The sequence below is a fragment of the Antedon bifida genome, chromosome 5 (genome assembly GCF_963402885.1).
Source record: "Antedon bifida chromosome 5, ecAntBifi1.1, whole genome shotgun sequence".
NCBI lineage: Eukaryota > Metazoa > Echinodermata > Crinoidea > Comatulida > Antedonidae > Antedon > Antedon bifida.
Window position 1 is genome coordinate 20,300,898 of NC_136230.1, and position 12,716 is coordinate 20,313,613.

The 12,716-nt window shown below is 33.8% G+C and overlaps 2 protein-coding genes across 4 annotated transcripts in view; one reads left to right on the forward strand and one right to left on the reverse strand.

The window, feature by feature from the left end:
- The window catches only part of LOC144843747 (ankyrin repeat and MYND domain-containing protein 1-like), a 116,493-nt gene that overhangs the window by 55,734 nt on the left and 48,043 nt on the right, over positions 1-12,716 (reverse strand). For all 3 annotated transcript variants that reach the window (XM_078700673.1, XM_078700672.1, XM_078700675.1), the window contains exon 4: positions 669-1,155. In XM_078700673.1, coding sequence (XP_078556799.1) covers positions 669-1,155 — 487 coding nt within the window. The remainder of the gene's footprint in view (positions 1-668; positions 1,156-12,716) is intronic.
- Positions 4,803-8,232, forward strand: LOC144842431 (uncharacterized). Its single transcript, XM_078698878.1, has 6 exons — positions 4,803-4,852; positions 5,026-5,360; positions 5,526-6,173; positions 6,402-7,094; positions 7,478-7,654; positions 8,219-8,232. The coding sequence occupies exons 1-6, from the start codon at positions 4,803-4,805 to the stop codon at positions 8,230-8,232; spliced, it is 1,917 nt and encodes a 638-aa protein (XP_078555004.1).

A 12,716-nucleotide genomic window follows, 5' to 3' on the forward strand; every position in this document is an offset into this window, starting at 1 on the left:
TCCATTCCCACACATTTCTATTTTTTTTTTTTCCATTTGCAATAAATGCCAAATCAATTAACATGTGTATCCAGTCCATAAAATCCAGTAATAAGGAACTTGGCTAAGAGATTAAAAGAAAGCATATTACAATGTAATGGTAAGATGATCCCTGGAATCTCTCGGCTTTGTATATGTTGTGTTGCTGCAAATCAGTTAGTAAGAATGTGGCTACCAAGGCCACCAGTGAATTCCCTGACATTTTTCCCCTTGTCTGAAATATTCAGTTTTCACCACCCACCCCAATCCCCCAGCACAACTAGTATTTTATATTAATTATATTTAAAGCATCTTTGCCTCATCTGTTTTTAACCTCTTGCTCAAACTTGACACCGATTACAGGTCCGCAGCAATTACACAGATTTTACACATGCGTCAAAAGTTGGTCATGGTATACGATTTGTAGTCAGTACTGTACTTTTACCGTTATCCGGCCAGTTTGCCTAATCCCAATTTGCCACGTTGAGCAAACTGGGATTCGGCAAAAAGCTAGTGTATGTGGAATAACTTTATCAAATATAAATACGATCTGCAGTTTTGTTCTGATGAGATGACACTTTCCAACTTTTCCTAGTGTCGCCTCTAGTTTAATTCTAATTTAGTATTCTGTATAATTCACAAAAACTTACCATTTAATATATCAGATATTTGGCACAAAAAGGTAGGTTCCTGCTTCTTATGCTTCAGAATATGTTTCTGCATTTCAAGAAAACTTGGTGTGTAGTTAAATGGAATAACAGTTTTAGAACATTGATCAATATTCTGAAAGACTCCAAAAAACTCTTTATCATATTCATCTTTATCATATTGCAATGTGTGCATATCAACACTCTTTGCTTGAAATGTATGTACAGTTTGTTGGTCATTAATTAACTCACTTCCATCAGTAAACAAATTTGTTTTGGATTTATTACCATGAATAAATTCTTGCGATCCAATCGCAGTATATTCTGAAGTAGAGTAATCAAACTTGCAGTGGCTTTGGATGGTAAAATCACTCTTAATTTCACTTGTGAGTTTAATTAATTGTTCTCCTTTCCAAAGCCCAATGTCTTCTTTCCCATTTGGATATGTTAAAATGCCTGGACCTTCTCTTTCATCTTCTTTATAAAGGCCCTGAAATAAATTTAAACTGAATATTCTCATATTGAGATATGCATTGTTTTACAGAATACATGTATTGCTTGCTTACAGCTGTAATATAACCTTTGAAATACTCTGTGGTATGTAAGTATATTTTCTCAAGAGAAAACATAAAAATTATAATTTCCAAAGAGGATCTCAAATTTTATAACATGGCAAGGCAATATTTGTTATCATATAGCCAAAATGTTGCTGCGGTCTGTAGGCTTCAGGCAAGAATGACTGTAGAAATGCTAATTGATTATTCATTGGCTTTCCAATATTCACTCAGAAAATTTTGTAAGCAATCAAAGTAGCCATGTGATGTAATTTCGACCAATCACGTTTTGCTATTTATGCTATACTATGTAAGAAACATCATAAAGATGAAGGAAATGCTGAAGTTGAAGTTCTACACGGCTATGAGAAGGAACTCCATGGGAAGTAATTGCGCATGCGTCAACCAGTAGTTTACACTTCGTGCAAAAGACCAGACGAACAGAAAGATAGTGTCTCAAAAACAATCCGAAAATTGACCAAAGTTTAGTTTAGTTCTTTCATCTGTCACGTGAGTGTATAAATAAAGTATAATTACTCTAGAGTACTGTAGTAATTCTATTAAGGATGGGAGCTAATATTGATAATACAAATTGTAACGATTCAGCGGCATCACCTACCATGTGCGATGTTACGCCCGTCAAATAGCCTCCGGGCCTAGAAACAGTTTTATTTGGTATGCATGAATCAATGCTCAGAACAAACCAGCTTCTCTTACAGATGCAAAGTTCAGGTCACACAAATAAGGTTGCAGCCAAACCTACAGGCCTAGGGTTAGCTGCAGAGACAGCACAAATTTTGGCAGCAGGGTCAGCATTCAGGTCTAAAGAAAAGGTGGTTGGGCAGTGACCTTGATGACTCAGATAAAGAAGAGGGTATGGAGGAATTATTAGAGCAATTAAATGCCAGCCTCCAGCCCTCTAATGCTCATGGCCTGGCAATATCAGAGAAGAAGCCAAGATTATAAATGAAAAATGTTCACCTGATTTGAGTTTCGAAAAAAGAAAAGAAATTTGGGAGAATCACAGAATTCCCACAAATTATTGTGATCTAGTTGTCTCAAGGGTAATTGCACAAACTTGGGAGAAATTACAAAATAACAGTAGAAAGAGAGATTTACAAGATAATATAACACATATATAGCCCGGCACACTAGCCCAAAGCATGGACCAGCTACTTAAAGGGAAACAGAATAATACAAAGCTGGATCCTAAGGCTATTGCATTGGATCTACAGTATTTTAGTTTTAGTCAACTTACAGTGTGTGTATATATGCGATATAATAATAATAATGAATGCATAAATGTAATTTCTTATTTCATACTTTTGTTCTTATCAACTTACATCACATAGCTAGTCTAACATTCTCATAATATAAAAGGAATAATTGTGATTTAACAATCTTGAGTTTAAAAAATTAAAAACACTAGACCTTCAATTTTTGACATTTTGTAAAAATAATGCATACTGTATAAAACATTAAACCAGGTCATTTCTTAAATGTGCATTCTAAGGTTAATTATGATAAAAAGAGACAGAATTAAACTGTACAGTACATTCTGTGTAGTAGGTCGTCCTAATTGGTCATACGTCAGCACATTCGGCATGTACCACTTTGTTGACATCTTTCTTCCAGTTTGACTTTGGTTAGTATTCGGAGCATGTTCATGTTCACTTAACCTGCCCGTTGCTTTCAGGATGGTATGGTGAAGTTCTGGATTTTCTGATGCCACAGTAGTTTGCAAATGGTGGAATAGTTGATTTTCAAACTCCCTGCCTTATAGTTATCAGCGTCCTCGTGTTTTTTTAATTTCGTAGGATTTTAATGCCCAAAGTGAGATTTCACTTGATTTCACTTTATTATGGTGCTAGGATACCAAAAATGCTAGGTAACAAATTTTCACGATCCCGTAACCATGGTAACAGCCCCAATTTCAAAATGGCGACCAAATGGCCATATCTCCATAACCCTTTGGTCTATTGACAAGATATTGGTATCAAAATACTCGGAATATATATATTTATATTCGTTGTAATAGAACATTTTTACTAAATGCAACCGGAAATGCTATTTTTCTGTACTATTGACCCTTGACCTTTACTTGTACTGTATCTTTAAAACGGCTGGTCATATAAATTTAAAAATGGTCTCAAATTGCTCAGACCTTATATATTTATATTTATTGTAATGCAATATTTTGTTAAAAAATGTCCGGAAGCAAAGTTATTGACCTTTGACATAAAGAATAGCTTACAAGGATTTTTATTCAGTAGTCTCTGGTCATATCTCCATAACCCTTTGGTCTATTGACAATATATTGGTATCAAAATACTCGGAATAAATATATTTATATTCGTTGTAATAGAACATTTTTACTAAATATAACCGGAAATGCCATTTTTCTGCACTATTGACCCTTGACCTTGACTCGCACTGTATCTAAATTGTCTCAAATTGCTCAGACCATACATATTTATATTTATTTTAATGCAATATTTTGTTAGAAAATGACCGGAAGTAAAGTTATTGACCTTTGACCTAATAAACATGAACTTTATGTATAAGCATTTATCTATTTGAGCATGTATCGGCAATGTGGTAGGAGATTAAAAATGAGTTTATACATTATTATTATCATTCGAATATTTAATTTCTAATTCACATATTTAGTTTTTATATATTTTATAAATAGTAGGCCTATATACTTTATAGTGTAAGTAAGCACATTTATCTATGTAAACAACTTTGGACAATAGTTAAAATTTAAGCAGAAATTCATTGCACTGTATTCATTTTCCTCCCATCCACTTCACTAAAATGACGTAGTCAAATTGATTCTTCCTGCACTTTTCCTGAAATGTTAATTGCTGTACTTTTACATTTTTCCTGATAAGAAACTGGAGCTCCAAAATTGGATTATAACATCTTTAATTACATCAATACCATGCATTTATTGTGTCAGCAATCACTCAATGAGTGAGAGTGGTTGATCTTAAACTTTTGTACCTTTAATGCATTTTCATATGGAGGTTTCTTATACATTGAACAGCTGCCGGCCATACATTATTACGTAGTTATAGACGTTCCTTGGTTTTCTTCCTAGATGTTTCGAGATATGAGAAGCAGTCTTTCAATGCTAACATTGACTGCCATTTTGTGAGTCATATTGCCAAGCCAAGGAATCTATTTAAGGAGTAAGATTTTTAGAAGTGACCAAGAGGTTTTTGATGTTTACAGCATTTTATGATTTTATCTCCCTCCTTTAAGCTACTAAATGTTTTCAGGGAGTCCACAACCAGACTTTACTCACAAATTTGAAAAAGCTTCAACTCCTCTTTTTTTTAGTATCTCTGTTTAAGATATATTTCTTGACTTCTTTTGAAATTAATACTAAGACAATGTTAAAAAAAGTGTTATTATTTGTTATGAATGTATTTTGATGAAATCTTGATGGATTTGTGTGTTTTGTGTTGAAGAGTGAGTTCGATGGGATATCTAGTTCGATTTCCTCATCTTAAGTAGTGCCAACAAGACCACCAACCCATTTTAACTGTAATACTGCTGGCGGTGATAACAAAATGGAATGCCAGGAATGTTCAGAGAAATTCCAATGTTTTGCGTACAAGCAGTCCGGTAAAGGAATTCTACACAAGCCAACATGGAATCACAGCACTTAAATTATGTTCTACATCATACTTTGAAAAGATATATCCACGCAAAAACGGTCACGGAGGAAAAACAAAAACACGGGCAATACGACTTGGAGTTTTATTGAGACATTTTGCTTTTATGATTCTTGTTTTAAGTGGAGATATTTCGACTAACCCTGGACCCGCAACTTGTGATCCATGTGGGCTGTGTTCAGGATCTGTGAAATCAAACCAACGAGGTATCTGCTGCGATGGATGCGACTCATGGTACCACATTAAATGTGCGAATATCTCTATTAAGGAATACAATCGCCTTGCCAAATCGGATTCGGACTGGCATTGCTACTCATGTATGGTACCTAACTTCAGTGATTCATTATTTGAAGATGACACTATTAATATATCTGATGTTTCGTACACGGAGTTGTTGAATGCCAATTTGGATAACGAGGATAGGCTGCTCAACGAGTTAGAATGTAAACTTCTTCGTGGTAAGGGTTTGATATTTATTCACCTTAACGTTAGCTTACGTAACAAAATCGATCAAATTCGAGATACTGCAAAAAATACGAACGCATCAGTCATTGCAATAAGTGAGTCGTGGCTCGATGATTCAATCAATGATGCTGAAATAAAAATTGAAAATTTCTCCATAGAAAGGAAAGACAGAAATGGAAAAGGGGGTGGAGTGTGTTTATATATACACAATACTGTTTCATACTCAGTCAGAAATGATTTGGACAGAGAGGATATCGAATGCAAATGGATTGATATAATTTTGCCAAAGTCGAAGCCAATTTTAACCGGTGTTTGTTATCGCCCACCAAAACAAGGTACATTTTTTAACTGTTTAGAAAACCTGCTTATGACTGTTGGAAACTTCAATGCTCAAGAAAGTATTATTCTTGGAGACTTTAATGTAAATGTTTTAAATTGTAATCGTAACAACTATGAGTCAGTGACTAACTTCTGTAATATTTTCGGTCTTGAACAACTTATCACTGAACCAACTAGGATCAATGATAACAATAGCTCAGCAATAGATTTGATCTTTGCCAGTGATCCTTTAAAAATTAAGGCCAGTGGAGTAATTCCTATTGGACTAAGTGATCACTTTTTAACGTTTTGTAGACGAAAACGGACTAATATCATTTCTGGCATACACAGAACAATTGATGTTAGATCAATGAAAAATTACAGTTCTGATTCACTGACTCATATGCTTGATAGTATAGACTGGTCAGATTGTATTAGTTTAACTTGTGTTCAATCTTCATGGGATACATTTAAAGATAAGTTTCTGCGTATAATTGATTCAATTGCTCCTAAAAAAAAAGTTAGGGTTAAAGTAAAAGATCAACCATGGTTTGACTCCGAATTAAGAGATCTTATTAGGCAAAGAGACAAAATGTTAATTAGATATCGTAGTACAAAGGATGTGATGCATCTCAAGAGTTTTAGAAAACTCCGAAATAGAGTAAATTACAAAATTAAAAAAGCTAAAGTAAATTTTTATTCTGAACAACTTCAAGAAAATAAATACAAACCAAAACAATTATGGAAAGTTCTTAAAGGTCTAGGAACCTCTAAATCAAATAATAATGACAAGAAACAGGTTAGTCTTGAGATCAACAATGAATATATTCATGATAAGAAAGAAGTTGCTGAAGAGTTTAATTCGTACTTCACCAACGTTGCTGGAGAGCTAGTAAACAAACTTGACCCTCCTAGTAATACTTATAACTTGGAACATGTAAATGTCTTTTACAGTAGCAAAGGTGTATTTCCTAATGATTTTTCTTTCATAGAATTATCTGAAGATAATGTTCTTAAAGCTTTGACACAATTATTGACGAGTAAAGCTACCGGAATAGATACTTTACCAGCCAAATTCTTCAAAGATGGGGCTTCTGCAATCGCAAAACCATTAACACATATTATTAAGTTATCCTTCACATCAGGTATTGTACCCAAAGAATGGAAATTAGCGAGAGTCATCCCAATTCACAAAAAGGGTAGCAAAACGGTGGTTGGTAACTATCGTCCGGTGTCTATACTCTCGGCTTTTTCTAAAGTTGTTGAAAGACAAGTACATGACCAATTGATGGAATACCTTAATTCTAAATCACTCATCTATGATTTCCAATGTGGGTTCCGAGCAAATTTTTCTACAGATCTTTGTTTAATTCACCTAACTGACCATATTAAAAAGAATTGGGATAAAGGTAATTTAACAGGTATGATAGTCTTAGACCTACAAAAGGCTTTCGATACTGTAGACCATCAGATTTTTAAGGCAAAATGAGAGCATTAGGATTGTCCCAAACAGCAATAGTTTGGTTTAAATCATATTTAACAGATAGATGGCAGGTAGTTGATAATTGTGGTACTCTTTCTTCGTGGAAAAAAATAACATGTGGGGTCCCTCAGGGGTCAATATTGGGCCCACTGTTGTTCTTAATGTATGTGAATGATATGGAATCTGCATTGAGTAGTAAACTGCTTCTTTATGCCGATGATTCTGCAATAGTTGTATCTGATAAAAGTGTCGCAAATATTCAAAATGTATTGTCAAAAGAATTAAAATCTATTAATTCTTGGTTATTAGATAATAGATTGTCATTGCATCTAGGAAAAACGTATTCAATTCTATTTGGATCTAAACGTAAACTCAGAAATCAACAAGAATTGAAAGTTACTTGTAATGATCATATAATCACAAACAAACCGACAGTAAGTTATCTAGGACTTGAACTAGATAACAATCTAATTGGAGATTATATAGGTAAATCAGTTATAAAGAAAGTAAACTCAAGGGTAAAATTTTTATATAGAAATAGAAAGTACTTAACTTTCAGAGATCTTAAGTTACTAGCAAATAGTTTGGTGTTATGCCTTTATGATTATGCTTGTAGCGTGTGGTACTCTGGATTAAAAAAAACTTTAAAAGTTAAATTGCAAACTGCACAAAATAAGACAGTCAGATGTATTCTTGGTCTAGAACCAAGGGATCACATTGGGGCTAATGAATTAAACAAACTGAATTGGCTCCCAGTGGATTTAAGAGTTAAACAGATAAAACTTTGTCACATGTATCGTATTATTAATGGATTAAGCCCTACGTTTATGAATGATGGTATTAATAGAGCAAATGTAATTCACCAGTACAATACTAGATTTGCAACTCAATCAATTTATAGACCATAATATGGTCTATAAATTGATTGAGTTGAGTGTACAGCCACATCAAAACCAGGCGCTTGTCGCTAGATAGGGATTTGTGTAAAATGCATTTGAATGTGTGAAACTCATATTTTGACCATTTTGTTTTTTTACCATTATCTGATAGGAAATTTACCGTAGATTTCAAAAATATATGCCTTATTAACTAATTCAAATGGAAAGGTGGTAAAAATTACATAAATCTGAACCTCTATCCTCGTGTTTCGATTGAAAGAACGAGGTAATTCGTTACAAAAAAGCAGTTATTTTCGTCATTCCTACGCCGTAGTTTTGTAGATAACCCCTGAAAGCTTGGTATCATTCGATAGGTATTTTTTTCATGAATCTAAAAATAAACGAATGATGTCACAGATTGTACGATATAGACCAATAAAAACCGATTTTATAGAACCCTTTAGTGTAAACAAAAACGGCCTTGTTGCTACGAACACGCTGAAAGAAGCGATTTGATTGGTTTAATTTTGTCACATGACCCATCCAGCATGGAAAATTCCAGGTCAACAAAATCTTATGCTAGTACACGCTCGTCGAGGAAAATATATTTTTAGTTCATCTAAGTACTGTACACAGTAATACTAAAGTGACGTGTACTGACTCATACTTGCTAACAATAAGTTATAAACATACTAAAGTAAAGGGCCTAGCTAAGTTATTTATCGTAAGAGTTGACTAGGCCTAGGCTAGACCTGACTCTACTAATAAGCCTAGCCTAGGCCTACTACAGTACTACTACGTTGGGCTACTAGCCTAGATAGGCTGCATGGCATAGGCCTAGCTAGCTAGTAATAACAACAACAAGGCCTAGGCCTAGCCCAATTTAAATAAGATAGAGTTTTCATCTCTATAGTATAATTAAGCCTCCTGCAATGCTTTACTTACTAGGCTATTTTATTTATTTTAATTTAAATTTCATATGCTTAAAATGCCAATGATGGGCCGGGTGTGTGGGGATTGTGTGTACCTGTCAATAAATGGATATTTTGCGAAACATAAACAGTAAAAACAAGTACAATACAAATCCCTCACAAATAAAATACTGGTACCGTGGCTAAATTTCACGTTATTCATCATGCTTAAAAACATTGTTCAAGCTAACGGGTGTGGCTACCTGTCATGATCAGGCCAGGTGCTGGTTCAACAATAGATGTATTACATAACATTAACAACAGTAAAAACAAGTACAATACAAATCCCTCACAAATAAAATACTGGTACCTTGGCTAAATTTTACGTTATTCATCATGCTTAAAAACATTGTTCAAGCTATCGGGTGTGGCTATCTGTCATGATCAGGCCAGGTGCTGGTTCAACAATAGATGTATTACATAACATTCACAGTAAAAACAAGTGCAATACAAATCACTCACAAATAAAATACTGGTAACTGAATTTTGCCGACCAGAAACGAGGGACATTGTGTGCCCTGCGCCATTTTGAATAAAAAGCAGATAAAATAAAGTAAAAAGAGAAATAAAATTGAATAAAGTTCATTAATAAAATGTTTGCTGTTTTTTTTTAAATTTGTTCAGAACTAATAATAAGCTAAGGAAATCTTCTGAATACCTACTAGTAGGCCTACTGTATTATTCTTACACTACACTATTATAAATGAATTTGACAGATTTTACGTAAATTAGTGGTATTTTGTAATCGTCATAATTAACTATGATAACCACCTCAGATTTTGATGAAATTTTCAGGAATATCAGAAAACACTATATTGAACAGGTGTGCCAAATTTCAGAATGATTGTTTATCAAGAAGGTAGTGTTGCTAAGGTGTTAATTGTTCAATCTGTAACAGCATGGGGCAACTTCCTGTCTGATTTGTCATTAAACTTTGACTGTTAATTACTCAGTAATTAAAAGTAAATTGTTGTATAAATGCTATATACATTTATTGCCATAACTCTGGGAATATTTGCTTGATTTAAATGATCCAAACACCATTTTGAAGGATATATTGTGAGTAATATAATTATAGTAATAACTAAAAAAAAAATATTTCACCAAGTGCCTGGTTTTGATGTGGCTGTACACTATATAGGTAACCACTCCCAATCAACCTTTGTTAACACGGCAATAACGTCATGGAATCACCTGCCAAAATTGATACAGTGTTCAGAAACCATAAATCAATTCAAAAGAAATATCAGGAAACATCTCAAAGAGGTTATGCTAGAAAGATTATAATTTATATTTTTATTGTTACTACATGTGTTTTGTTTATATTGTAAATGTTTATTCTTGGTGTTTGTTATCCTTAAGGGCCACAATGGAAATAAGTTTGACCTTTGGTTACTTTTTTGTGTTACCCTGAATTCATTCTTTGTATTTTTTTTTTTTTTTTTTTTTTTTATGTTGTGATTTTATGAATTCGAATAAAGAAATAAAAAATAAAAAAATAAATGAATTACAATATTTTATTCACTGTTATTGGGTCATCTACATCAAGCCAAGCTGTTTCATTTGTGTTAGATGGCAATGTATCAGAGACGAGCATATAAATGAAAACCAGTCATGGGCAAAACAAATCTGTAAGATACCTTCCTAATAATATAGGTTATAATTACCATCAAATCTCATTCTGACATTTACTACTTTTAGCCAAATGAGAAATCTTCAATTAATACGTTTATAGAGGTTCAAAGTGGCAATTGAAAACAATATTTGAAAATGCGAGTTTAGAAAAGAACTGAATAATAATAATAATTATCCTAAGTGAACGCCAGGCTAGTGATCTGGAGGTTGTTGGAGTCCCACATTACTTACGTATTAATTATTATTCTTAGTAAAAGTGAAAATTACGTCAGAGTAGGGCAAAAAAATCTGACCAATATTTATCCATCCTTGTAATGTAAAAGCTATTCTCTATGTCAATGGTGAATAACTTTACTTCCGGTCATTTTCTTACAAAATATTGCATTACAATAAATATAAATATGTATGGTCTGGGCAATTTGAGACCATTTTTAAATTTCCATGACCAGCCGTTTTTTAGATACAGTGCGAGTCAAGGTCAAGGGTCACTAGTAAAGAAAAATAGCATTTCAGGTTACATTTAGTCAAAATGGTCTATTAGAACAAATATAAATATATTTATTCCGAGTATTTTGATACCAATATATTGTCAATAGACCAAAGGGTTATGGAGATATGACCAGAGACTACTGAATAAAAATCCTTGTAAGCTATTCTCTATGTCAAAGGCCAATAACTTTGCTTCCGGACATTTTTTAACAAAATATTGCATTACAATAAATATAAATATATAAGGTTTGAGCAATTTGAGACCATTTTAAAATTGTTATGACCAGCCGTTTTTAAGATACAGTACAAGTCAAGGTCAAGGGTCAATAGTACAGAAAAATAGCTTTTCCGGTTGCATTTAGTAAAAATGTTCTATTACAACGAATATAAATATATATATTCCGAGTATTTTGATACCAATATCTTGTCAATAGACCAAAGGTTTATGGAGATATGGCCATTTGGTCGCCATTTTGAAATTTGGGCTGTTACCATGGTTACGGGATCGTGAAAATTTGTTACCTAGCATTTTTGGTATCCTAGCACCATAATAAAGTGAAATCAAGTGAAATCTCACTTTGGGCATTAAAATCCTACGGAACCCCTATTTTCATACATGAGGAACATGGATTCTCTATGGGAATCCAAAGTCCAGAACATATTAATTGAACATTTTCTCTGCAGCAGTTCTGCCTGATTTGTTGATTATGGGGTATGCCTGTGCAGACTTGGAGAAAATCAATTGAAACAAGTTCAAAAGGTGCAGTAGAGACAATGCTACTGTGATTTTGGTAAAAACATGTGGTTTCTTGCTCTTTAGACAGGAACATACCTTAGTAATATGATTCTCTATGTCTCTTATGTGTGGCCATTGTCTCTTGCTAGATTGAATGCATTTCTCTGTAAATTAAAAGATAGAGGCTCTTTGGAATTACAAGTTGTGATTTTGATTCCAGTTTTCGATTCAAGATACCCTCGTCAAAAGATCTTGTGTTGGGTGTCTCACCATGTCTCTCTTTATTGGTATGTTGACGATTCTTGAGTTTATACTTGATCACTCTTCCGATGTCCAAATCATTGTGTTGGGCTATTTGCAAGGCTTTCTTGTCAATTGCAGCAGGAATAGTTTGTGAGACTTCAGCTATCATTGGATCAACCCATGCTGTGTATGTATCTCCAGTTGAATACCAGCTACAGTTGCATGGGATACATCTTGTTTAAATTCCTCAGTACATGACTTCATGTAATCCTCCACCGCCGTTGGATTTTTCCCCGTCGATATATAATGGTGAAGTTGAAGTCTGCCAACTTGCCTACCCATTGATGACCAGTTGCATTTAGCCTTACTGAAGATTACACATAGGTTAGTGGATTGTTATCTGTGTATACCTTTTCCAGAGTGTATGTATAGGACTGCTCCAAGACCGTCCTGTGATGCGTCCATGTGAACTATATACGGCATGATTGGAGGTTGGACTAAGCATTCGATTAGGTCTTCGAGAACCTTTTGATGTCTGTTGGTCCAAACAATTGATTCCTTGGAAGTCATTTGTCCAGTTTTGTTATTCTTTCCTG

Excerpts from the sequence above, each read along its gene's own strand:
- LOC144842431 (XM_078698878.1), top strand. The coding sequence starts at position 4,803 with ATGCCAGGAATGTTCAGAGAAATTCCAATGTTTTGCGTACAAGCAGTC. Across the intron at positions 6,174-6,401 it reads ATTTAAAGATAAGTTTCTGC|AAAATAAATACAAACCAAAA; the intron begins GTATAATTGATT and ends AACAACTTCAAG. Across the intron at positions 7,095-7,477 it reads TAAAAAGAATTGGGATAAAG|ATAATAGATTGTCATTGCAT; the intron begins GTAATTTAACAG and ends CTTGGTTATTAG.